The sequence below is a fragment of the Macaca thibetana genome, chromosome 1 (assembly GCF_024542745.1).
Source record: "Macaca thibetana thibetana isolate TM-01 chromosome 1, ASM2454274v1, whole genome shotgun sequence".
Lineage (NCBI taxonomy): Eukaryota > Metazoa > Chordata > Mammalia > Primates > Cercopithecidae > Macaca > Macaca thibetana.
In genome coordinates, this window is record NC_065578.1 from 24,754,901 (window position 1) to 24,781,443 (window position 26,543).

Below are 26,543 nucleotides of genomic sequence, written 5' to 3' on the forward strand. Positions count from 1 at the left end.
GGTGCGGTGGCTCATGCTTGTAATCCCAGCACTTTGGGAGGCTGAGGCGGGCAGATCACGAGGTCAGGAGATCGAGACTACGGTGAAACCCCGTTTCTACTAAAAATACAGAAAGTTAGCCGGGCGCAGTGGCGGGCGCCTGTAGTCCCAGCTACTCGGGAGGCTGAGGCAGGAGAATGGCGTAAACCCAGGAGGCAGAGCTTGCAGTGAGCTGAGGTCGCGCCACCGCACTCCAGCCTGGGGGACAGAGCGAGACTCCGTCTCAAAAAAATAAAAATAAAAAAGTAGTCTCTGTCCTGCCCTCCTGTCTCTGACCCCTAAGCCATAGAAACTAGAATATCTCTTCCCCAGTGCAGGTCATAGAAACTAGAACCCTTTTCCCCCAAAGCCAGGCATTACACCTAAAAATACTGCTCCAGGCCGGGCGCAGTGGCTCATACCTGTAATCCCAGCACTTTGGGAGGCCAAGGCGAACGAACCACGAGGTCAAGAGATTGAGATCATCCTGGCCAACATGGTAAAACCCCGTCTCTACTAAAAATACAAAAATTAGCTGGGTATGGTGGCACACACCTGTAGTCCCAGCTACTCAGGAGGCTGAGGCAGGAGAATCGCTTGAACCCAGGAGGTGGAGGTTGCAGTGAGCCTAGATCGCAACACTGCACTCCAGCCTGGTGACAGTGAGACTCCATCTCTAATATATACAATATATATAATATATATAATATATATAATATATATATTTTTTAGTAGAGATGTATTATTAATATATTATAAATATACTAAATTTACTCTACTAAATATACTCTACTAAAATATATACTATATATATTGCTCTAACTTTTCTGCCTCCCACCCCTACCCCGCCCCAGTCTTTTTGTGTAACAGGTGGCCATGAAGAAATTAAGACCCTTGGCTGGGGATGGTGGCTCACACTTGTAATCCCAGCACTTTGGGAGGCTGAGGTGGGTGAATCACAAGGTTAGGAGTTCGAGACCAGCCTGGCCAACATGATGAAACCCTGTCTCTACTAAAAATACAAACATTAGCTGGGCATGGTGGCAGGTGCCTGTAATCCCAGCTACTCAGGAGGCTGAGGCAGGAGAATTGCTTGAACCCAGGAGGTGGAAGTTGCTGTGAGCCGAGATTATACCACTGCACTCCAGCCTGAGCAACAGAGCTAGACTCCATCAGGAAGGAAGGAAGGAAGGAAGGGAGGGAGAGAGGGAGGGAGGGAGGGAGGGAGGGGAATTAAGACCCTTATTCCAGAAGGGTCCTGCCCCATACCCAGGAGGGAGGAATGCTGCACAGAAAGGCCAGGAAGAATCTGGACAGACAGGTCTTGCTGGGCTTCCTTACTCTGTCTCTTATTAACATTAGAACATGCCCTTTTTGTCCAGTCATATTTCTTCATAGCTGTCCATACTCCATTAAACCTAAGCATAAAAATGGACAGTTTCCCCCATGTCTTTGGGTCCTCATTCTGAAGCCTCTGTGCCACATACAACTATAATCAAATAAATTTGTCATGCTTCTTTCTTGTTAACTTGTCTTTGTTACAGGCGTGTTAGCCATGACCCTTATGATAGAGAGGAAAGAGATTACCATTTCTGCCCCTACAATCCCTATTTTATGATAGAAAAACTGAGGCCCAGAGAGGAGAAATTTCATGTCCCAGGTCACACAGCTCCAGAGGTATTCAGGTTCTGGGACGTGGATCTGGAGGTGTGCTTGTGGGAGAGAATTCACTTTGCATGAAACTAGGCTGTGGCTATTTGAGAGCTGAAGGATAAAATAGTAGAAGTAAAGACAGTGGACAGTTATGGCCGGATGCAAAGCCCCTTTTATGTGCTGTAGGTCCATGAGGCTGTTCTGCCGATATGTTCATCTGTGGATGAGGAAACAGGCCTGGGAGAATGCTACTTGCCCAAGGCCACCCAGTTAGCTAGTGGTGGACCTGGATCCAAGCCTGCTCTTATCTGCTCCACAGTGCTGATATCAAGCAGGGAAGCTGCGGGCAGGGGCACTTCTTTCTCTGTCCTGCTCTGCTCAACTTCTTTCCCCAGTCCAGGTGCCTCCCTGCCCTGCCCTCCCCAGCCCAGTCTGGGCAGTCTGACAGCATTCTGGCCATCTAGGTAAGGCCTGATGATACATGGCTCCAGAAGCCTGGACCCCTATAACCCTGTGAGCTCTGCACCCTGAAAGGGAGCCTTGTGGGTAGCCTGTGCATCATCTGGCTGCCCTTCCAGCTACCAGGCTCAGCCCCAAGTAGATCAAACTCTCCAGCGAGCCTGGATTCCTGGGCAGACCTAAGTCCAGTAGCTGAAAGGACTCAAGAGGCTCTGAGCTGGGAGACCATCAGCTCAGAGACCAAAAGGAGTCAGGCTCTGAGCTGGGAGAGCATCAGTAAGGGTTTCAGTGGACCTAAAGCAAGAGAAACAATAAATGTGTGGGGCCTGAGCTGTCCCCAACACCTTCTTTTCTTTTCCCCCAAAACAAGGCCACCATTCACTAGAGGCAGCAAAGCAGTGAAGCACATGGGTGTATTCTGCCTGGGTTCACACTTGAACTCTACCATGTACCAGGTTTTTGTGATCTTGGTAAGTTTTGTAACCTCGCCCGACGCTAGTCTCCTCAACTCAAAAGCAGGGTCATGATATCTACCTCATAGAGTTGGCATGAGGAGCGAATGGAATCATAGAAGGAAAGGGCTTACAATGACTGGCGTATAGTAACTGCTCAAGAAATGCCAAGTATTACTCTATTTCAATTCTTTACTCCACAGCAGGAGTACAGGACATCAGGAGCACAGTGCAGCGGGAACACCCAGCAACGGGAGCACAGGGCAGCAGGAGCACAGGGCAATGGGAATACAGGGCAGTGGGAGCACAATGAAGTGGGAGCACAGGGCAATGGGAGCACAGCATAGTAGGAGCACAGGGCAGTGTGAACACGGTGCAGTGGGAGCACGGCGGAGCAGGACTGATTTCCAAAACAGATTCACTGCTTTATGGCCTCCTAGGATGAGTCTCACAGAATGAGGAGGAGTTCACCAAGTCTAAGGACTTTCCAGGCAAAGGGAACAGCATGTCCAGGGCACAGTGGTGGGAGGGGAGGGGTAAGCTTAGGGAATGGGGCCTTGTCATGCTCTGGGGCTGGTGCACAGGGGACCTGGCGGTGGCAGATGACATTAGGAAAGCAGGGGTAGAAAGTTGGGTGGGAGGGGGTGGTTTCCCTCTCACTTCAAGCCCAGGGACAGGGCTTCCAGGAGACCAGTCAGAGAGGTGCCGGGTGTGCCCTGGGACCCTGTGACCTGATGTCTGACTCTTGCCTGAGAAGCCAAAGAGAAAGGACTGCCTGAAGCCCCCTGAGGCGGTAGAGTAGCGGGCTGCGGCCAGAGGACACCGCACACACAGGTGGCCACAGGAGAGAGAGTCCGCCTGGGGCGGTCTCGGATCCAGATCCCAGGAAGGTCTCCTCTGGTGGCGTGAGGCCTCAGCACGAAGAAGCTGGAGGCGTCTGGGATATCCTGGGATTGAGGGTCATCATGAGCACCTGGCTGGTGGAGACCTATCCACCTTCCACAAGGGTGCAGCCGGGAGACCCTGCAGCGACCACCCCCAGGGCCGCAGGCATAAGTGTGCCAGGTCACAGCTTCTCAGTCTAGCTCAGGTCAGCCTCTGCAATGGGGACTGTGCCACGCATGCTGACACCAGCCCCACCCCACTCGCCCACCTGGCATTCCTCTGCTTTCTGCCTTGGGGCTCCCTCTGAAGTTGGGAGGGCTGCTCAGCCCACTAGCTTAGATGTAGACTAGAGGCGCACGCAGCTGACACCCAGTGGGATGTGGGAGCAGTTGAGGAAACCCCGGATTCTGGTCCAAAAGAAGAGGACTCGTTCTGTCTGCCCATTGGGTTTCCTGGAATCTGGACTCCATTACCTAAAGCAGCAACCTCCTTCCTGTTTCACTCGACATCCTGGGATCACCTCCCATACAAACTCTGCCACATAAGTCTCTGTCCCAGGCTTTGTGGTGGGAGCCAGACCAGAACTTCCATGAAAGTGCTTCTCCCACCCCCCAAACAAGAAAGAGCGTCAGCTTTTTGTTTGTTTGAAATACAGTCTCACTTTGTTGCCCAGGCTGGAGTGCAGTGGTGCAATTTTGGCTATTCTCCCACCTCAGCCTCCCAAGTAGCTGGGATTACAGCCGCGCACCACCACATCCGGTTAATTTTTTGTACTTATAGTAGAGATGGGGTTTCACCATCTTGGTCAGGTTGGTCTCGAACTCCTGACCTCAGGTGATCCACCCACCTCAGCCTCCCAAATTGCTGGAATTACAGGCTTGAGCCACTGCACCGGGCCGAGCATCAGCTTTAAACCCCTGCCAAACCCAGAGAGCATCAACGCTTGCTCAAGATAGTACCCAGGAGTCAGACCCTTCTTGACTCCGGAATCTCTTCCCTCTCCCTCCTGCATCAGCCCTGGAGGTGCCAGAACCACAGTGGGCAGCTGGGGAGGAGATGAAAGGGCAAAGGGCAGAAAGAGAGGAGAAGCCAACTGTGGACTCCTTTCCTACTCCAGATGTCAACACCTGCCCACTCTGTGAGCTTTGCACTTGGTGTTCCTTCTGCCTGGAACTCATTTGGCCTCAGCAGGACTGGCCACATACCCTGTACACAGTGAAAATGCACACAAAAATTAAGAACTTCAGGCCGGGCACGGCGGCTCATGCCTGTAATCCCAGCACTTTGGGAGGCCGAGACAGGCGGATCACCTGAGGTCAGGAGTTCAAGATCAGCCTGATCAACATGGAGAAACCCCATTTCTAATAAAAATACAAAAATAGCCGGGCATGGTGGTGCATGCCTGTAATCCCAGCTACTCAGGAGGCTGAGGCAGGAGAATCACTTGAACTCAGGAGGTGGAGGTTGCCATGAGTCAAGATCGTGCCATTGCATTCCAGCCTGGGCAACAAGAGCGAAACTCTGCCAAAAATAAAATAAAATAAAATAAAATAAAATAAAATAAAATAAAATAAATAAAAATTAAGTACTTCAAGATAGGGACAGTAGAGCTGACATCCAGCATGGGGCCCTCCTAAGTGCAGGGCCCTGTGCCTGGCTCAGGTCACACAACTCCAAACAGCAGCAGCTCCTCACTTCCCTCAGGTCTATTTAAATGTCACCTTAATTAGCTGGGCATGGTAGTGCACGCCTGAGGTGGAGGACTTGAGGCAGGAGGACTGCTTGAGCCCAGGAGTTCAAGGCTGCAGTGAGCTATGATTGCACTACTGTGCTCCAGCCTGGGTGACAAAGCCATACTCTGTCTCTAAGAAAAAAATAATAATAATAGGGCCAGGCGCAGTGGCTCACACCTGTAATTCCAGCACTTTGGGAGGCTGAGGCGAGTGGACCAACTGAGGTCAAGAGTTCGAGACGAGACTGGTCAACATGGCGAAACCCCATCTCTACTAAAAATACAAAAAAATTTTAGCTGGGCATGGTGGCAGGCGCCTGTAATCCCCGCTACTTCGGAGGCTGAAGCGGGAGAATCACTTGAACCCGGGAGGCAGAGGTTGCAGGGAGCCGAGATCATGCCATTGCACTCCAGCCTGGGCAACAAGAGTGAAACTCCATCTCAATAAATAAATAAATAAATAGATAAATAAATAAATAAAATTAGATTGAGGTAATGGTTGCAAAACCCTGTAAATTTGCTAAAAGTCATTGCAATGTACACTTTTTTTGTTGTTTCTTTTTATTTTGTTTTGTTTTGAGACAGAGTCTCGCTCTGTCGCCCAGGCTGGAGTGCAGTGGCGCAATCTCGGCTCACTGCAAGCTCTGCCTCCTGGGTTCATGCCATTCTCCAGCTTCAGCCTCCCAAGTAGCTGGGACTACAGGCGCGTGCCACCACACCAGCTAATTTTTTGTATTTTTAGTAGAGACGGAGTTTCACCACGTTAGCCAAGATGGTCTCGATCTCCTGACCTCATGATTAGCCCTCCTCGGCCTCCCAAAGTGCTGGGATTACAGGCGTGAGCCACCGTGCCTGGTGCAATGTACATTTTTAAAAGAGGTGAACTTTATGGTATGTAAGTTGTCCTCTAAAGAAGCTGTTTAAAAAAGAACATGGGAGGCTGAGGTCAAAGGATTGCTTAAGCCAGGAGTTGGAGAACAGCCAGGGCAACAAGGTGAGACACAGTCTCTACAAAACATTTAAATATTAGCTGGGCATGGTATTATGTGCCTTTAGTCCCAGCTGCTGAGGCTGAGGTGGGAGGTTCACTTGAGCCCAGGAATTTCAGACAGTGGTGAGCTTATAGTAGTGCCACTACACTGCAGCCTGGGTGACAAAGCGAGACCCTATCTCTAACAAATAAATAAATAAAGATAACATAGCATGTCATTACCAGGAAATGGAAAAAATAGTAACATAAAAATTAACATAGCAACTGACATTTTCAAACTACAAATTTTGAAATTTGTATTTCCTCCCTATACAGAAGAGATCATTTTTTGGACTTCACTGCCTGACTTCCTGAGGCTGCCCAGAGTTTGTTGCAGGCTCTGGGCTCAGGATACGTTCAATTTTCCTGCTTGGAACTGAGAGGAGAACTCAGGTCTTCTTACAGACTGCCGAAGTCCAGCAGGGCTCTTTTAGAACAGTCATTTCACAGCTAGAGAAACGGAGACCCAGAGAAATAAAGGGCCTTGCCAAGGCCGCACAGGCATTTGACAGCAATTTCACCGGCACCCAGCACACATGGGCTTCGTAATACAATTGCCAGGGGAGCCAGTTCTTGAATGCAGACCCTTGATTTTTCTTGCCAGAGCCCCTTGAACTCCTCTGGAGACTCCTGCCCCCTGCTTGAGATGCTCCTGTAGCTTTTCTTGCTCAGGTGAGAAATAAAATGTGATCCTAAAATCCATTTGGTGTCTACAGGAGGAGGTTGTGAAGCCTATAAGTGGTTGTATTCCAGCTTCATTATTTCCCCACCATGCTGGTTCCCCAGGGCTGGTGCCATGAAGGAGGAAGAGATCAGAGAATCTATGCAGAGCGTGGTTGTAGTTGGCATTGCTGCCTCTGGGTACTGAAGGTACCCAAATGTTGATTCTGTCTTCATGGGGTGCTTCTCTGGCTTCCCAGGAAAACTCCCACCAGGGACCTTGCCCTGCATTCCCCAGGAAGGGTGGTGGCACTCTGTAGCTGATCCCTGTGACCCTTGCCCATAGGCTTCTGCCACCCTCTCCATTCACGTGTCCTGGGAGGAAACTCCCTTGTGTAGGGTCCTTCTCAGAAGCCTCACAGTTGCCTTCCTTCCTAAGGTCCCACTTGCCATGCACAAAAATAGTTCCCTACCATCAGCGCAAGAGCGGTCTGCTCCCAGAGCAACTGGTCTGTGAGCTGCTGATCTCTCTTACATTGGCTGTGTCTGTCCTTACAACAAACCGCAAGGCAAGCATTTTCATTCCTGCTACCTCCTCTTCACAGATGAGAAACTGAGGCTCAGACACAGCAAGCACAACTGGCTGGTATTAGAATCCAAGTCTGCCTGACCCCAAAGGCTTTTTCTATCTTCCACATCAAGGATCCTCTTGGCCAGACTGTTCATCAGTCTCAAGGTCATTGCCATCATCAACAGCAAATATTTATTAAGTACCTAGTGATGGTGAGATAGGTCAGACCAGGTAATCAATGCAGATTGGAGGCCCAGGGCTGGACAAAGGGCAGGAACAGAGCGGAGACAAGATTGCTCCGCAGAGACCTGTGCTGGGGCCCAGACCCCTGAGTCCAGAAGTCCATCTGGAAGAAAAAGAAACATCACCAGGTCATCTGCAACCCAGAGGCCAAGAGACAGGAGGTGGAGGGGCCCTTCATCAAGGCTAAAACAGTGGTTCTCAAACTTTGCTACAAATGGAATCATCCAGGGATCTTTAAAAATACTGACACCTGGCCCCCGCCCCCAGACATTCTGATCTTGTTGGTATGGGAAGCAACATAGGCATCTGGATTTTTTAATGTGTAGGAAAGGTCAGGCAGGAACAGGGTGTGGGGAGGAGGTTTGATAGGAGGAGGTGGTGATGACCTGTCAGGCAGGAACAGGGTGTGGGGAGGAGGTTTGATAGGAGGAGGTGGTGATGACCCAGGCTCCGGAAGCCTAAGGTTCTAGGGCAGGGAGCTCAGGGTACTGGGCTGGTGCAAAGTAGGCACGTGAGAAATATGAATTGGAGGACCGTGGGAGGGAAGGGCAGGGGGAGGGAATCGAAGAAAAAAAAAAAGAAAATCCAAAACCCAGGCAGTGCAGTGAGTTTGAGTCTATTCTCCATCATTAGCTTTCTATGTGACCTTGGAAAAATGGCTTCCCCTCTCTGGGCCTCATTTGGAAAAGGAGGACGTTGGATTTGTTGATGATTAAAGATCCTTCTGGCCCCAGGGTTCTAGGATGCCCAGGCAGGACTCCTTAGTGGGAGATGAGTGTGCCTCCATCTCATGTGCTGCCATCTCGCCTCTCTCTACCCTCCATGTGCTTATCCCTTTGTCTGGAACACCCCCACTGCTTTTTTTTTTTTTTTTTTTTTTTTTTGGTGAGGGACGGAGTCTCGCTCTGTTGCCCAGGCTGGAATGCAGTGGTGCAATCTCAGCTCACTGCAATCTCTGTCTCCTAGGTTCAAGAGATTCTCCTGCCTCAGCCTCCTGAGTAGCCGGGACTACAGACGTGCACCACCATGCCCAGCTAATAGTTTTGTATTTTGAGGAGAGGGGTTTCACCATGTTAGCCAGAATGGTTTCGATCTCTTGACCTCATGATCCACCTGCCTCGGCCTTCCAAAGTGCTGAGATTATAGACGTGAGCCACCATGCCTGGCCCCACTGTTTTTATTTACCTGCTCAACTCCTGCTTCTCATCTGGGACTCAGCTCAGGTGTCAACTCCTCCAGGCAGCTCTCCTTGATTGGTCCCCACCACCCTGGTCTGACTTGGATGCCCTTTCCTGTACCAAGGAAGGTTGGTCCCTCTGATTATCCTACCAGACCCATTACACTGTGACACCTGTTAATTACCTGTTTCCCTCCCGGGCTGTGTGTCTTGTTCTGTGACTTGTCTATATTCCCAGCACTCAGCATAGAGAAAGCTTCTTAAAAAGTGGGATGGAGGAATGAAGGGTGCCAGGCCTTCACTCAGGTGTCTGGACCACAGGAATGAACAAGATACATTGTCCCTTTCCAAAGCAAGGAGAAAGGGGAAATCAGGAAATGGTTTGTTAAACAATGACAAAAAGGGGTACAGCAAAAGGGGCCAAGAGGTTGTCCAGGAGCCTGCAGCATTTGCCCATAGTTACAGTAAGTCTACCCCTCAATCCCAAAGCTTTCCTCAGTGGGTTAACAGGAAAGCCGGTGCTGCTGAAGTGAAGTGGGGAATGGAGTACAAGGGCTATCTGGCATCTTAGATGGCTACATGAACATGCAGCTTGCAAATAAGAGGAATACATAGGTGGAGAGCCGTCTGGACATCTGGGTGAAGTTTTAATATAGTATAAAAATGTCCTTTATGGTAGAGGTATGGAAGAAAAGGAAGAAAATGGGGGAAATAAGAGAGCAGCATCTTTTGTGGGGAATTTTGAAAATATAGATTTCTAGACAATAAAGATGTGTTTTTTTGTTCTGTTTTTTTGAGACGGAGTCTCGCTCTGTCGCCAGGCTGGAGTGCAGTGGTGCAATCTCGGCTCACTGCAACCTCCGCCTCCCGGGTTCAAGCAATTCTCCTGCCTCAGCCTCCCGAGTAGCTGGGACTACAGGTGCGTGACACCATGCCCGGATAATTTTTGTATTTTTAGTAGAGACGGCGTTTCACCATGTTGGACAGGCTGGTCTTGATCTCTTGACCTTGTGATCCACCCACCTCAGCCTCCCAAAGTGCTGGGATTACAGGTGTGAGCCACCACGCCTGGCCCTTGGTTTTTTTTTTTTTTTTTTTAAGAGGTTGCCCGGGGTGGAGGGGGTCAGTGCATTTCTGGAGTCAGAAAGCCCTGGGTTTAAATCTAGCACAACCGCTGGTTAGCTGTGTGACTAGAGCCGCTTTCTTAACCTTCCTAGAACATGGGGATAATCAGAACACCTACCCCTCAGAGGTAGAACACAGCACAGTGCCTGGCTCCTGGAAAACACTGGAGAAATATGTTGACCATTTTGATTTGCTAACATCACGAGTGGGTGAGGAGGGCTGTGGGAATAGACATGCCATGCCTGACCACCATCACTTGTTCATACCTCAAACCCCACCACCCATGGGATTAAATGAAATGAAATTGCCCAGAAGTCAGGCTGGCTTCTTGATTACAGCAGAATGCAAACTCCTCAAGGGCGGGGATCTTTGCTTTATTTGCTGCTAAATTCTCAGCACCTGGGATAGTTCCTGGTGCATAGTAGATCCTCAATAAATATTTCTTGAATGAATAAATGACTGAACTCTGGGTTGGCTAGCTCAGTGTATAGGGGTAACTTCCTTCTCCTTCCCTAGACCCACGTCCCTCCTCCAAAAATCTTGAACTCAACATGACTCCATCAGCTATGACTTCATTCAGCAGCAAGCAATGAAAAGCCACAAAGGGCCTGAGGTGGTGGCTCAAAAACAGTGGCTTAAACAAGTAAAATGACCAACTTGCCTAGACTGGTATGTCAGCTCAATGATATTATCAAGGACCCAGGATCTATCCATCTCCCTGTCCCAGCCATTATGTGACTTTTACCCTGATGATCACAAGATGGCTGCTGTACTTCTAGGTATCACATCTCTGTTCCAGAAAAAAGGAGGATGGGAAAAGGGCAGAAGGTACAAGAAGGAGCCAGACAAGTGAGTACTTAACAACAATAACAATGGCCCCTCTCTTCCTTTCTCTGCCATCATGGTGTGTGCTTGACTCCGCTTCTTGCCATGTCTTCTCACAAGACTTTCAGGATTAAGCGATTCCTGGCCAAGAAACAAAGCAAAATCGTTCCATTCCCCAGTGGATTAGGATGAAAACTGGCAATAAAATCAGGTACAACTCCAAAAGGAGACATCGGAGAAGAACCAAGCTGGGTCTATAAGGAATTGCACGTGAGATGGCACACACATTTATGCTGTCTGAAGGTCACAATCACATTACCGTATCAAGCTGAAAACGTCACCATTATCTGGAGAATTAGACATGTTTTACTGGGAATGTATTTTTCCTTTCTGAATCTGTTATGAATGCGTTGGTTGGCTGGGTTCAGTAATAAATATGTGAGACCTTTCATTTCAAAAACAACAACAGCAACAAAATAAAACACTTTTAGATTTCTGTTATAAGGGAGGAGAGACTCAGTCCTGGGAGAGCAGCCAGCAAGGTCTGCCATCATGGCCAAATGAAACCATTGTTCCCCTCTACCCATCCTCCCACACCTACTCCTTCTCCAGGCTTCTTCATTTGAGTAGATAGCACCTCCCTTCACTCAACTCCCCAAGTAAAAAGTCCAAGAGTCAGCCCTCACTCCATGCCCACATCCAGTCCAACAGTTCCTGTTAGCTTCACCATGATCTGGATCCTGAATCTGACCATGACCCTCCACCTCACTGTCCAAGCCACTCTCATCTCTCTCCCTTGTGCACTCCGGCTCTCCTTACCATCCATTCTCCTCCTGGTGGCTGAAGAATTCGTTACACAAGTAATCTGATCACATCACTCCCACCTTAAAGCCCTTTGAAGCTTTGCATCATGCAGACTATAACCAAACCCTTACCCTGGCCCCAGGCTAAACAGCTGGACCCTGAGCACCTCCTTGCATGGGGTCCCCCTTGCCCACCTCATCCAGCCAAGAGGGCCTCACTTAGGCGCTTTCCTCATACCTGCTAGTTCCTGCCCTCAGGCCTTGGCACTAGCAGTTCCCTTTGCCAGGAACACACTGCCCCTGCCCACGATCATTGTCTGTTATATTACCCTTTTCATCCTGACAGCACTCATCCGAATCTCTTTTATAGTCTGTCTCCTCCCCCAGGATGTATTCAATGAATACATGGATGGAGAGGTTTGTTTTGGGTGGTCTCTTAGGGAAACTTCTAGCTCTTGGAGGTCTAAAGAGAAGGGAGAGGAAGGAGCTTGGGATAGGGAATGCAACACATGAGGTATGTCAGAAACTGGAACCAACATCCCAACCCTCTTCCCTGATTGCTCAGTGTAGGAGACCAGTCAGAGTGGTGGGAGAAACTATAGGGAAAAGCAGGCCCTCTGAAAGATCAGAGGGCTCTGCAAAGCTCCAGGAGAGAACAGCTGAAGGCAGCTGTTCTATAACTCTGAGGCAGAGGGCAAGGAGTAGGTACAAGGGAGTGTGGGGGAATTTATCTTAAACAGGCTTGTTTACTTATGTTGACCAGAAACTGACCTTTGATTATCTGCACATGAAGTTCCCCTAAAGCGGAAGAATAAATGTTAATTACCTACAGGTTGTGTGGGCTCCAGGTTTTCGGCATTGTGCCTGCATGGAGTAAAAGCAAGCAGCTCCAGCTTCTGGGGGCTGCTCTCTGGCCACTAGAGCCAGGCAGTCATCCAGCTGCGGTTACACTGCATACGTGTCTGACTACTCATTTCATCGTCAGTCAGCCAGGGTCTGTGGGACAGACCCGGCAGCCCAGGAGATCCTGCTAGGTGAGCATATCCAGGGCCGAGTCACAGACCATTTGGAAAAAACTGGAAAGAGGTGAGCACAGGCACTGCCATATTGAGCCCCCTGAATTCAGGCCAGAATGGGACCGTGCCATCTGGAAAATGGCATTGAGAGAGCAAGCAGCCTGCTGGCTCTGCCTCTGATTAGCAGTGGATAAGTGACCTAACCCTCTCTGAACCTCAGTTTCCTCATCTATAAAATGGAATAAAAAAGAATAGTATTTACTTCCCAAGATTGTTTTAAGGATTCATTCAGGGCGGGGCCCACAAATTAGCTGGGCATGGTGGTGGGGCGCCTGCAATCCCAGCTACTCAGGAGGCTGAGGCAGGAGAATAGATTAAACCCCAGGAGGCAGAGGCTGCAGTGAGCCCGGTTTGCGCCACTGCATTCCAGCCTGGGAGACAGAGACTCTGTCTTTAAAAAAAAAAAAAAAAAAAAAAAAAAAGGCCGGGTGCGGTGGCTCAAGCCTGTAATTCCAGCACTTTGGGAGGCCGAGACGGGCGGATCACGAGGTCAGGAGATTGAGACCATCCTGGCGAACACCGTGAAACCCCGTCTCTACTAAAAAAAAAATACAAAAAACTAGCCGGGCGAGATGGTGGGCACCTGTAGTCCCAGCTACTCGGGAGGCTGAGGCAGGAGAATGGCGTAAACCCGGAAGGCGGAGCTTGCAGTGAGCTGAGATCCGGCCACTGCACTCCAGCCCGGGCGACAGAGCGAGACTCCGTCTCAAAAAAAAAAAAAAAAAAAAAAAAAATCTCTGCCCTGCTTCTGCCTAGGAACTAAAAGGCCTGTATTTGAGACCATCACTACATCACTAACTGGTTGCAACCTCAAACCAGTCCTTTCTCTCTTACCTCAGATTCCTTCTTTAAACAAGGAGGGTAGATGCCACCACAGCTGAGCCGCTGAGGGTTCTCCCAGCTAAAGCTGAGATTTTTGTGATTCTAAACAATCGCCTCCCTACACTGAGTTAGAAGGAAGGCCTGCTGGGCCTCTAAACCAAATGCCCCCGGGTCTCTCACCCAGCCTTCCTGGCCCAGGCACACAGGACAGCACTGCCCCAGGCTGTGCAGTGCCTGGCTGGCCTCCCTTCACGGGTGATGCCGGTCTGCCCAGTTTTCTAGCCCAGGAGGGAGCCTGGGCCTCAGCCCACGCCATTCTCTGGGACCTAACTCCACTCCGTGATTTGGGGAAAAAAGCCAAGCAATGGACTCAATTAGGAGCCTCCAAACCGTCAAGGCTTCCCCATGGGTTACCATTTAGACCAGAGCTTCTCAAGCTGAATTTAAGAAAAAAAGTTTAATCTGCTGCTAACTTATGCTTTTGTAAAATTTAAAAAATATATACTATGTAATACTAGTAGTTACACAATATTGTGAAAGCACTTCTAAATTGTATGCTCAAAAATGGCTAAAATGGTACATTTATGTTATCTATATTTTACTACAATAATTTGTTTAAATAGAAAAAAATGAAAAAGGTGAAATTCTAGCCTCAGCTTCATTTTAATAGCATTCGACAAGACCTTGTAAAATTGTCATAAAAGTTTCTAAATGCTTACTTTCAATTTCTGTACTTATCTCGCTGCAGACCAGTAAAAATTTGTGTGCTGGCAGCAATCCCCGAGCCACACTTTGATAGCTCGGATCCGACTTGCTAAGAGGGACTCTGGCTTTGCAGAGCCTCTCAGGAGATCTTCCAAGAGCACAAGGTTCCTGCACTGTGACTCCCTCCAGCAGGCATTTCTGGACACCAAGCTGGTCAACCCCAAGCAGCCCAGGGCAGGTACACTGGTCTGATGTATGGCTGACACCTCCTTATGCCCCAGCTGTCCCCTAGGGACTTCTTGATGTGCACTGGTTTTCATTTATTTTTTTTGAGACACAATCTCGTTCTTGTTGCCCAGGCTGGAGGGCAATGGTGTGAACTTGGCTCACTGCAACCTCTGCCTCCCGGATTCAAGCAATTCTCCTGCCTCAGCCTCCCAAGTAGCTGGGATTACAGGCACCCACCACCACGCCTGGCTAATTTTTGTATTTTTAGCTGAGATGGGGTTTCACCATGTTGGCCAGGCTGGTCTCAAACTCCTGACCTCAGGTGATCCACCCACCTCGGCCTCCCAAAGTGCTGGGATGACAGGTGTGAGCCACCGTGCCTGGCCAATGTGTACTGTTATTAAAGTGTCCCTGTCAGTGGCCAGGAGAATGGTGGTGCCCTTGATAACCACAGGGAGTCATGGGGTAGGGCGTGGGGTGGGGTAGCTTGGGTTTGGGAGGTAAATAGAGAGGCGCCTTCTTTGCTTCTACTCCCTAAATCAAACTTGGCCCAAGCATTATCTCCTACAGGAAGTCACCCTGGGCCTACATCCTGAGGAGCCCCTATCTGTGTCCCACAGCAGAGCACAGGTCTCCCTGTATTTGTATTGATTAGGTGACATGGTAAATTAGGAAGTGGTGCCTGCTCCTGGGAAGATGAGGGAATGTAATATGTGCCTTCGTTGTGGCGTATGACTGGATTTCAGGCCCCACATCTCCTCAGCGGGATCCCCTATGCAGGGTACGGTCTGCACACTATGAGCAGGGGCTGTGACGAGTGCAGCTGCAGGCTCATCTCCACCAGGCTGTCTGGTACTGGAGAGATGGCAATGGTGTTTAGATGTTGCATCCTGAGTAGAGAGGTCTCTGCCTAGGTGAGCAACAGAAACGTTGCTGGCTTAAAAAAAAAAAAAAAAATCTAGGCCAGACACGGTGGCTCATGCCTGTAATCCCAGCAGTCTGGAAGGTTGACGCTGGTGGATTGCTTGAGCTCAGGAGTTGGAGACCAGCCTGGGCAACATGGTGAAATCTCATCTCTACAAAAATTACAAATATTAGCCAGCCATGGTGGCACACACCTATAGTCCAAGCTACTCTGGAAACAGGTTGGAGGATTGCTTGAGCCAAGGAGGCTGAGGCTGCAGTCAGCTGAGTTTGCACCACTGCACTCCGGCCTGGGTGACAGAGACCCTGTCTGAAAAAAAATTCTAGACACTGGGGCTCCAATTTTATTTTTTTATTTACTTTTAAATTATTTAGAGACAGTCTCGCTATGTCTCCTAATAAGGCTGGTCTCCACTCCTGGGCTCAAGTGATCCTCCCACCTTGGCCTCCCAAAGTGCTGGGATTACAGGTGTGAGCCAACACACCCAGCCACAGGCTGGCTCCAATTTTAGAAATTCTGCCTCCAAAGGTCTGATGAGGGTCCTGAGTCTCATATTTTGAAAAAGTACCACGGGATCCTGATACCCAGCTGGTATCTGGCCCATAGAGGTGCCAGCAAGTGTTTGGTGACTGGGCTTAGACGTGCAGCACATCTCTGACACGGGAGACAGCTAGGTGACCTGGGAAGGAGGGAGATTCACTTTTATTATACATCTTTTTTTTTTTTTTTTTTTTTTGAGATGCAGTATCGCTCTGTTGCCCAGGCTGGAGTGCGGTGGCGTGATCTATGCTCACTGAAATCTCCACCTCCCGGGTTCGCACCATTCTCCTGCCTCAGCCTCCCGAGTAGCTGGGATTACAGGCGCCCGCCCCATGCCCGGCTAATTTTGTTTTTGTATTCTTAGTAGAGACGAAGTTTCACCGTGTTAGCCAGGATGGTCTCGATCTCCTGACCTCATGATCCGCCCGCCTTGGCCTCCCAAAGTGCTGGGATTACAGGCTATTATACATCCTTTTGTACTGATTGGACTTTTGATCTAAAAAAAAGTTTGGCTGACTTGGAGTGATGGAGTTGCTGTTCTGTGTCAGGGACTACAAACCCTGGGCCTCCAGCAGGCACAGGGCCCATCCAGCAAAAGACAGAAATGGGTGGGCCCAAGTGGGATGGAGAGCTGCAGAACACAAGTCCTACCTCGAGGAGGCAGCAACTGCCCAGAGTCCGCTGTCGGCAGCTGGGAGGGACTGCGAGCCCAGGATTGCCAGATCTGTCGGCTTTTTTCAAGATAAGCTTGAAATCAGATTTTCACATGGAATTGTCAGCTAATTCAATTTAAAACACAGCATGCGCTGAATGCAACATGCCTATGGTTCAACATTGGCTGCAGGCCACCAGTTTGTGTGTTCGGATCCAGGAGGATTCCATTAAGGATTGTGCACCTCAGAGCCATCTGCAAAGGTGAAGACCCATCATTTGCTTCTAGAAAACAGGGTTGACCCCACATGGGGTCTGCAAAAGATGAGGACAAAGCCAGTGCCCCGAAGTAGACTGTGGGAGTCACCCACCCACTCATCATTATTTAATCCAGCACATTAACCTCCCACCACGAGCCAGGAGATCCAGTGGTGAATGTGACAGGCGGAACCCCTGCTCTCAGGGACCCTATGTTCTAGCTGGGGAGACACTTGAATTAATGAGTAACACTTGTGATACATGAGGAGCTGCCGTACAGCATGGGGGTTAATAGTCTGGGTTTGAGTCCTGAGTCCACTGCTTGCTAGTTGTGAATTTAGGCAAATCCTCTAATCTAGGTCCAGTTGCCTTACTTCTTGCCTGTGGAATGGCCATAATAACCTCCTAAGGTTGTTCTGGGGATTCACTGAGACAATGCAAATAATTATTAGTTGCTGCTATTAAGTAGAGAGCTATGAGAGCAGGGAAGAGGGGAGCCTAGGCTTAGCATGGGGACCTCCCCATTCCAGTGAATACTGGGGCTTTTTGCCAGTGAGGGGAGCAGGAAGCCACAGGGGTTGGAAGCTCCAGGCCCAGCAGAGGCTCAGTCCTCTTCTGCTGAGATGGCTGCAATGAGGCAGCTGGCTCATTTCCTGTCTGTTTCTTCTTCCTGTGGATCCAATTTCAGCAGCCTACTTGTCTCAGTAGGATTTGGTGTCCAAGGACTGGGAAGGTACTGCTCTGCTCTTGGCCATGATGGAAGAAGGCCAGGCCTTTCCAGCTATGAACCAGAGCCCCTCCACGAAGCTGCTGCATTTTGGAGCTCATCAAAACCTACAACTAAGTTTTAAAAATCTAAGTGCATGTAAGAAACAAGTCAGAATCCCTTTCCTATGCCCTTAAGTACAGAATACCAGCTTCTGCTGGCAGAGGCCGCAGCCACAGGGACATTTTGGACCTTTCTTTCACCTGGGCAAAAAGGGAAGAGGCAAGTATCAAGAGACTTGACTCACCAACAATGTGTCTGGGGACTTGGAGTTCGGCTCTGTTTATGACATGGTCTCTGATCTCAGGTGGTCTGCAATCCAACCCTGTAGAGAATCACAGTCTTGGATTTGGAACGGAACTTCTAGGGCATCTAGTCCAACTTTCACCCAAAGGGGGAAGCTTTTCTATAAGAAACTTGGCCTTGCTGGGTGGGTGGCTCACGCCTATAATCTCAGCACTTTGGGAGGCCGAGGCAGGCAGATGATGAGGTCAAGAGTGCAAGACCAGCCTGGCCAACATGGTCTCTACTAAGAATACAAAAATTAGCCCGGCATGGCCGGGCGCGGTGGCTCAAGCCTGTAATCCCAGCACTTTGGGAGGCCGAGGCGGGCGGATCACAAGGTCAGGAGATCGAGACCACAGTGAAACCCCGTCTCTACTAAAAATACAAAAAATTAGCCGGGCGCGGTGGCGGGCGCCTGTAGTCCCAGCTACTCAGGAGGCTGAGGCAGGAGAATGGCGGGAACCCGGGAGGCGGAGCTTGCAGTGAGCCGAGATCGCGCCACTGCACTCCAGCCTGGGCAACAGCGTGAGACTCCGTCTCAAAAAAAAAAAAAAAAAAAAAAAAAAAAATTAGCCCGGCATGGTGGCGCATGCCTGTAATCCCAGCTACTCGGGAGGCTGAGGCAGGAGAATTGCCTGGGAGGAGGCAGGTTGCAGTGAGCCAAGATCATGCCACTGCACTCCAGCCTGGGCAACAGAGCAAGACTCTTGTCTCAGGGGAAAAAAAAAAAAAAAAACTTGGTCTTCATCTTCTGTATTCCTAAATGAACCACATTTAACAGTGATTCAAACAAATGAATTCACAGTAAGGTAGCCAAACTCATCTGGGTGCCCAGTTTTACTGGGAGAGCTAAAACATCGCTGAAAATCAGAATTCTCCACTGGGAGAGTGATACAGAGTAGACAGGAGCACCTTTATAAAAGTGCTGGGGGCGGGGGATGAGACCTCACTCCAAGGCATGCAAGGATAACAAGAGGCCCTGCCTTTTTAAGGAGGTGGGACCAGCTGAATATAGGACTTTCATTTGCTCACTGAATCTTGTGAACAGGTCTGAGGCAGAGGGGAATTGTTCCAGGCGATGAGGGGACGCTGAGCTGTCAGAGCAGCCCCCCTCCCTGTGCAGGGACTAGAGCAGGACTGCCTGGGTAAGCTGCTCCTATTAGCTTAGGACCTTGGGTACGTTACATTGCCTGTTCACTTCTCTGTATGGTGGAGACAATGAACACGATGCCTGGATGTCAAGTGCTCAGTAAATAGTGGCACTGCCATTTTCCCAAGTGGAGTGGTTTGTTTCTCTTCCAGCTTCCCAAGTTTAGAGCACATGTCCCAGTTCTTCAGTGCAGTCAGTCACATGGATTGCTTCAGAGCCCATCAGGCCCTCCCACCTCATCCCTGTGCTGCCCCAACAGCCACGATGACCACTGTAGCCTGTATGGCAGCCATTCTCCAGTCAACTCACCCTGCCTCCACTTTCTCTTCCTTAAAATGGCTTTGTTACTAACCACTGCAGTCCCCATGTTCAAAAGCCTTCAAAGAGCCTCCACTGCTTAGAATAAAGAAATGGGGAGGGGGCCTGCCTGGAGGGCCTACTACAGGCCATTAACTATGGCAGGTTCTCTGTGCATGCTGTAATCACAGGCTTACTAAGTGTTTAACAATTAAGTGCTTTATTGGGGTTTGGCTTGGAAGGTTCATCTGACTTCCCAAAGGACAAGCTCAAGTGCTTTCTCTTCTCAAAGCTTCCCAGACCACAAAGCCCTCTGTGATCACTCCTTTTACCAAAGCACTAGAGCACCCTGGTGAGTACAAGTATGTGGTCGAGAGCCTCACCCTCAGGTAAGTAAGCGTTCTACAGCTCTCCTTCCCCTCACATGGACACATGATGTGCTGGCCCCATCCCATTTTTTTCTCCATCCCTAGCACACAGGCCAGAGTGGAGCACAATCTAGGTGCTTGTCAAATGTTAACTTAAGGGCCTCCTTCACGTCCTTCAAACCTCTCTCCACTGAGCCCAGTCAATCATAAGGCTCAAGTACAAAATCCTCAGGAAGCGACAAGCCTCATCTTCCATTCAAGACAAAAGGAACGGAGTGGAGTGTGCACCTTGGTGACAGCCTCGACTGCTTGTCAAACCACTCTGGCCTTATTAGGCCAACCTATTGGAAGTGCTGCCGGGAGAGGCTGGCCCCACTGGGACAGATGCAGACTCCCATGATGGCACAGAGAATGCTGGGCCCGGGAAAGCATGCCAAGAGGCACTTCCCAGAAGCTCGTAGGTGCCACCGCTCCTTCGCTTCACTCCAAGCCAGATACAAAGAATGTGGGAGTAACAGTTACTTAACTGATGTCCCCCAACTGTCTCATTTTATCCAGGAGAAAATGGGGGTCCAGGACTAAGTGCTTCTCCAAAGGTCAAGGTGAAATAGAAAAGCCAGAGTTTATATTTCTGTGGTAAGATACATCCCCTTCAGTTTCCTGTGACTTAAGCCTGTCACAAGGCAGGGGCTCAGGATCACCCTCGGATAGAAGTCAGGGCCACTGTGGGATTGGTGGCAACTGACGGGGCATCCTTTCAGATCTATGTTGATCCTTCCCTTGCTTTCTCCTGAGGCCAGTTTCCCTCCCTAAATGTCCTAGATGAACAAAAGCTTACTGCCACTTGTAGGACACCTTGTATCATTATGCCAAGTTTCTACCCTCAGGCCCTCTTTGTATTCCCATCTACTCAGAACTGGCATTTTAAAGATCCCAGGGCACCTACTGTGTGCCAGAGACAGAGCCAAGATGAACTGTGCTGCACCACTGCACACAAGCCTCATCCTGTCCTCTTGCTTTAGATATTGCTCAGAACCTATTGTTGTATTCAACTAGACTTGCACTTGTTCCTATTTGCCCTACATGGGCATAACTCTTAAAACCAAGCTTTGTTCAGAATTCCTCTGATCATTTAAGTAAATTTAAAAGTCAATTCAAGGAATACAAAAACTGCATAATAATTTCCAACTCAAGAGTATAAACTTAGATCACTCACTAGCCTCTGGTTGAAAACAGTAATCGTGATTTATATGGAATGCTAAATACCTATGTTCTAAGTGTGCTCTCTTGCCACAAACCCATTTAATCCTAACAATCTTAGGTAAGTTGAGGTAGGCTGTTGTTCTCATAAATAAGTGTGGTAAAACCCCAATCTCAAGATACAGCCCAAGCCACAGAGGCACACGCGTTAGCAACACGTGGACCCCACCGCAGTATTAGCAATCATCTTTTGCTGTAAGTGCTTGGCTTCCAAGAGCTTTTATACAGATGTCTAAGAGCCACAAAATATATATAATTAGGCTATTTCCCAAATAGCACAGGAAAGCTGCCAAAGGCGTTCCCTGAATTGAGAGGCAATGCACTGACAATGGGGACTATTACAGCCTCTGGATACAAGATGACGTATCTGTCAAATGCTACTCTAGAAATAATTAAGGTTCCCTTTAGTCATTTCACAGGAGTTGCTACAGCAGCACATAAAGTTTTATTAATATTCTGATTCTCGTGTCGTCGTTTTTATGGCAGGAAAGGATGAGGACATGCCCCACCTGTAATGTAGAGCAAGCAAACCACCAAGTAGGACCTTGAGATTCTCTCTAAACTGTTCTCTAGTAACACGCTTGTGCCTTTAATCTGCCTTTTAAAAGGGACACAGAACAAAAAATGCTTGTTTGCAAATAAACATCTGAAAGAATATAGTAACAGCTGACCTGGGCTGAGGCATCCAAACAAAGCGGCCATTGTGGAGGGAGACAATGCAAACCACACTGGGGCAAGAAACTGAGGGCAGAGAACGTGCGGTCATTTGTGCCTTGGTATTTCTACCAGCCCCAAGGCCCCATCTGGAACAAGTATCAACCAGGAGGGTCTCTATGGCTTGATTTATTAACCTAACTCGAAAGAAGTCACTGCCACCAACAGCACTGTGCAGTTTTATTAACCATTCAAGTCCAGTAGCATCTGGTAAGATTGGGACAGAATTGGGATTGAAAAGTGAACAGATATTCAGCATCTAACAGTTCAAAAGAAGCCACTACATACTCTTTTCACAAATATGTTTTCACAGAGCCAATACAGTACTAGCCATTAACCCAGTACACCAAGTGTACTGAAGTAGAAAAGATGCAACAAGAAAAATAGCTACATTAGAAAGACCAACACTTTAGAAAAAGAGTAAAACACTTTTAGTTTCTCCCCTTTAGCCCCTAAAACAACATCTTACAGTCTGAATCTACCTATACAGTCCTACATTAGCTTCTAAAATATTTGTCAGGAGGGAAAAAATAAAATGACACTGGCCAGTACAGTCTTTGGATATTTAGGAAGGGGATGGGGAGAAAGTCAGTTGTCAGAGCAAATTAGTCAGCTTCAGTCTCGTCAGCAGGGTCTTTGGATTCTTTGTTCTTCCGCACTTCTTCAATGTGCTTATCCTGTAAAGGAAGGGTAAGGTGTCATCAGTCAAAAAAAAAAAAAAACCTGTCAAGTCACGACCCCCAGCCCCCACCTCAAAGAGGCCCAACACAACCTCGGTGCATATATTACAGCCTGTGGGAACCACAAAATTTGAGTTCTGAGACATCATCGAATCTCCTGGGTCCCTTGTAGAACCTAACAAGCTGCATACTGGTCTTCGAAGGACTGTGCAATTATGCTGGGAATTACTGACTATTCCATCTTAAAATATACCTTTCATTTAACATGTTAAGCCCCAAATGGATGACAAAAAGACACCAAATACCTTTTATCAAAGCACTTAGTTCAAGCCAACTAATTGGTGCATCAAACTCCAGGCTCAACCCTTTTACAAGGTAAGAAACCAACCTTCTCTCGCAAACGCTCCAGTTTGGCAGCCATTTGTGCCTCTCGGTTCTCTTTGTTAGCTTCCATTTTGTGGGTCAGTTTCTCTTCTGCCATTTTACTGAAGTTGTTGTTCTCTTCTATTGCCTTCTGAAGCACTTCTTTCTCGTGCTCTCGTTTCTCAGCCAGCTGCTTTAAGACCTCAGCTTCATGCGACTGGAAAAAAAAAGTTTAATAGGCTAGGCACTTTGAAATGTATTCAGGCTGGGGGTGGTGGCTCACGCCTGTAATCCCAGCACTTTGGGAGGCCAAGGTGGGTGGATCATTTGAGGTTAGGAGTTCAAGACCAGCTTGGCCAACATGGTGAAACCCTACCTATACTAAAAATACAAAAATTAGCCAGGCGTGGTGGCGGGCACCTGTAGTATCCAAGCTACTTGGGAGGCTAAGGCAGGAGAATTGCTTGAACCCAGGAGGTGGAGGTTGCAGTGAGCCGAGATCGCGCCACTGCACTCCACCCTGGGTGACAGACTCTGCCTCAAAAAATGTATTCAGCATTAGTTAAAATTACAATAAAAATCAATTACTAAGGGGACTGAAAAGGGGCAGAAAATAAGGTCCGGTTTAAATAATACCGAGGTTAGGACCTGAATTATCCCTATCATACTGTAAAAATGGTATTTTTTCTAGTATTTGTATTTAACTTTGGAAAACTGCTTATCTGTTCAGAAATCTCTTACCCAATTAGTCCTTAAGGAAATCCTTGTAAGATTTACTGCTTAATGGTATCTGGATGACTTAAGGAATATGTACTTGGGAGTGGCACTTTTATTGTAAAGAATTTCACTATTTAACTTCAAAAGCTACCCAAAGAAAACTAGCTCATTGTAAAAATTTTAACCATAACTGGATAAAACAATGATAGGAAATGTAAGACTAAGCCTGCAGATTACTATTTAAGACAGAAAAATTTGTTTCAAGGAAAAGTCTTCTTAGCTTTTGTCTCAGGAAACTGCATTAATTACCAGACCATACCTTGGTATGACCCCTTCAACAGAACAGCTTGTTCTCAAAACACATTCAGATGTGTTTGGAACCACTGACTTGCAGGATAACCACAGAGCATCTGCCACTGGTTCTATTGATTCTCTTCTGCCAAATCCTAGTCATGATGGGAGTTTCACTATATTTAGCCAGTTACTATGTAAAGCACAGGCTAATGACTACAGGGCCAGGGTTGATGTCTAAAAAACTTTCCACTGTCCAATCTTTGGTTGTATTGCTTCCTCCTACTCCATGAACTCACACTATTACATAGAAGCATAGAAGATGACTCTTAGTGTAAGCACTGTGGCTCTTTGGGCGGGTGTGTATGTGTCCTACAAATCACACTATGCTGGTCTGGGGAAGGTTATTACCCTTACCTTTTGTGCCTTACTTGCCCCAACTTTAAAATCAATCCAATCAGGGTTGGGAAAGGGAGTTAAATGAAAAGTTATGTACAGTTGTTAATGAGTAACACCGAATGGAAAGAAACACACCAAAATGTTAACACTGGTTGCTTCTGGGAAGTGGGATAATTAATACTTTTAATTTCCATTTATAAATTTCTGTATTTTCCAAATTTTCTACAACTAGCATATTTATTGATTCTTCAAATTAGCTTTTAATGATAGTTACTTTATAATAGAATTGCTTAGATAAGAAAAGCTACCATGATACCAGCTGAGCAACACAATCACACTAGCAATTTAAAATGTTTTTATTGTACAGCTCTCAAAAAACAAAACCAAAGTGCCAAAGAATCATCTGGCAACATATCTTTTCAAAGAGGAAGCACAAGCTTCGATTTAAGACAGACCAGGGCTTAAATTCTGACCCCAACACTTACTAGTTGTATGACTGCAGAAAAACGACTTAACATTCCTGAAACTGTTTCTAATTTCCATTATTTGAGGCAACACCATGTATTAAAGGAGAAAAATATAAACAAAAGAGCTGGCACATAACAGGAGTTCAATAAGTGAGGACTGGTATTTCCTTCCAATCACTGGCATATGTAATAATCACAGTGTAGCTACAATTCTGTTTTCTTCTTGTTAATAGAAATAAAACTGATCTGCCCATTACATAAATTAATATCCTGCTTTCTGTGAATTGCTTCGTTTACCTTGCGTCTTTCTTCTGCAGCTTCTAATTTCTTCTGAATTTCCTCCAGAGAAAGATCCTTCTTCTTTGGAGGGGAAAGGGGGAATTCTGGAACAGATTCTTTTGACCGAGGGCTGAGAATCAGCTCAAAAGCCTGGCCTGAGGCACGCTTCTCCAGTTCTTTCACCTGGATATCTAGAATTGATTATATTTATAATTCAGAAAACCAGGATTCTCCTATTCTAATAAACAGTACTATAATTTTCTAAAACCCAAATCAATTTAATGTATTAAATTAGGGCTGATGAGGAAAGTTGTGGTTTTTTCCCCTTTTTATTCCTATCAGCCTACTGACACTAGGGGAAGATGTGTTTGCAGCAATATATTATCTAAATACCATTTCCCAAGGCCAGGTACCATGACTAATGCCTATAATCCCAGCACTTTGAGAGGCCAACATAGGAAGATCCCCTGAGCCCTGAAGTTTGAGACCAGCCTTGGCAACAAAGGGAAAGCCCATCTCTACAAAAAAAAATTTTTTTTAATTAGGTGGGTGGTAGTCCATGCCGATAGTCCCAGATGCTATGGAGGCTAAGGTGGGAGAATCGCTTGAGCCCACTTGAGCTCCAGAGGTCAAGGCTGCAGTGAGCTATAATTAAGCCACTGCACTCCAGCCTGGGCAACAGAGTGAGACCCTGTCTCAAAAAAAAAAAAAATAAAAACCATCTCCCAGAAAAACAAACCTCAACATTTTTGGATTAATAAATACTGTTTTGAGACATCAGTGTCTGACAATCGCTTTCATAAACAAAAGACTTGTGCAAACTCCACAATTTTGCTTCAGACTAAGCCAAACTGTCTAATAAACAACTATGAGCTCTTGGCACATTCAAGTGATAATCATTTTTTAATTCTCATATTCATAAAATAGGTTTTGGATAAGACCATAAGTGCCAAATCAAAGGTGAAGACCTGAGCCATCTCAATTTAAAATCATAAGCCCATCACAATTTCAGCTTTTCCAAATAGATTACCTACCAGAAGAAGCCATGGTGAATAGAAGACAAGCGACAGGCAGTGTATTCTGCACAATCAACTGCGATAAGGAAAGCCCTGAAAATGATTTTCAAAAACATGCAATCACTTTCTTTGCCTTTCTATATGTCATCAACCAAAAGAGATCTCACACCACATCTACATACATCGTCAGAAAAATCACTACGTAGAATAAAGACGTCATTAACCACGAAAAAAATTATCAAAATCTAAATGAACATATTGGGAAATATGACCTGAATATGATATTGGTTGCAGAAAATCAAGTTAACTGAGTTTGCTCGTTCATAAAACTCGGATTTTTAAAATCAGACGAAGTCACAAGGGTGAAGGATCTTTCTCCCCCATAAACTCTTTAACATTTCCCCGAAACTGTAAGAAGATATTCCAGATTCAACTCAACAGTGCCCCCGGAGCCATCTTAATACTGCCTACAACTCATTGTGTAAATGAAATACCCACCCCTGCTTTGTCTGTGTCTGACGTGGTGGATAAAAAAACGCCCAAGCTAATAGTAACCAATAATGTTGAACTCCTATTGTCCCTCAGGTTTAAGCTCCCTTGCCCAACAGCAAGCAAAATGTTATTGAACCTCTAGATTTTTACTTATAATATTT

General features: G+C 47.4%; 2 protein-coding genes and 2 pseudogenes across 40 annotated transcripts in view; 3 read left to right on the forward strand and 1 right to left on the reverse strand.

The window, feature by feature from the left end:
- Positions 1 to 26,543, forward strand: part of ZNF593 (zinc finger protein 593) — a 391,757-nt gene that overhangs the window by 88,349 nt on the left and 276,865 nt on the right. The window lies entirely within an intron of this gene.
- LOC126936261 (small nuclear ribonucleoprotein F-like) lies at positions 9,273 to 9,641 on the forward strand (annotated as a pseudogene).
- On the forward strand, positions 10,936 to 11,090 carry LOC126956733 (60S ribosomal protein L39-like; annotated as a pseudogene).
- Positions 21,842 to 26,543, reverse strand: part of STMN1 (stathmin 1) — a 168,416-nt gene continuing 163,714 nt past the window's right edge. For all 39 annotated transcript variants that reach the window (XM_050792896.1, XM_050792872.1, XM_050792979.1 and 36 more), the window contains 4 exons: positions 25,909 to 25,983; positions 24,893 to 25,065; positions 22,747 to 22,938; positions 21,842 to 22,355 (listed from right to left, as the gene is read on the reverse strand). In XM_050792896.1, coding sequence (XP_050648853.1) covers positions 22,284 to 22,355; positions 22,747 to 22,938; positions 24,893 to 25,065; positions 25,909 to 25,921 — 450 coding nt within the window. In that variant the 5' untranslated portion in view covers positions 25,922 to 25,983 and the 3' untranslated portion in view covers positions 21,842 to 22,283. The remainder of the gene's footprint in view (positions 22,356 to 22,746; positions 22,939 to 24,892; positions 25,066 to 25,908; positions 25,984 to 26,543) is intronic.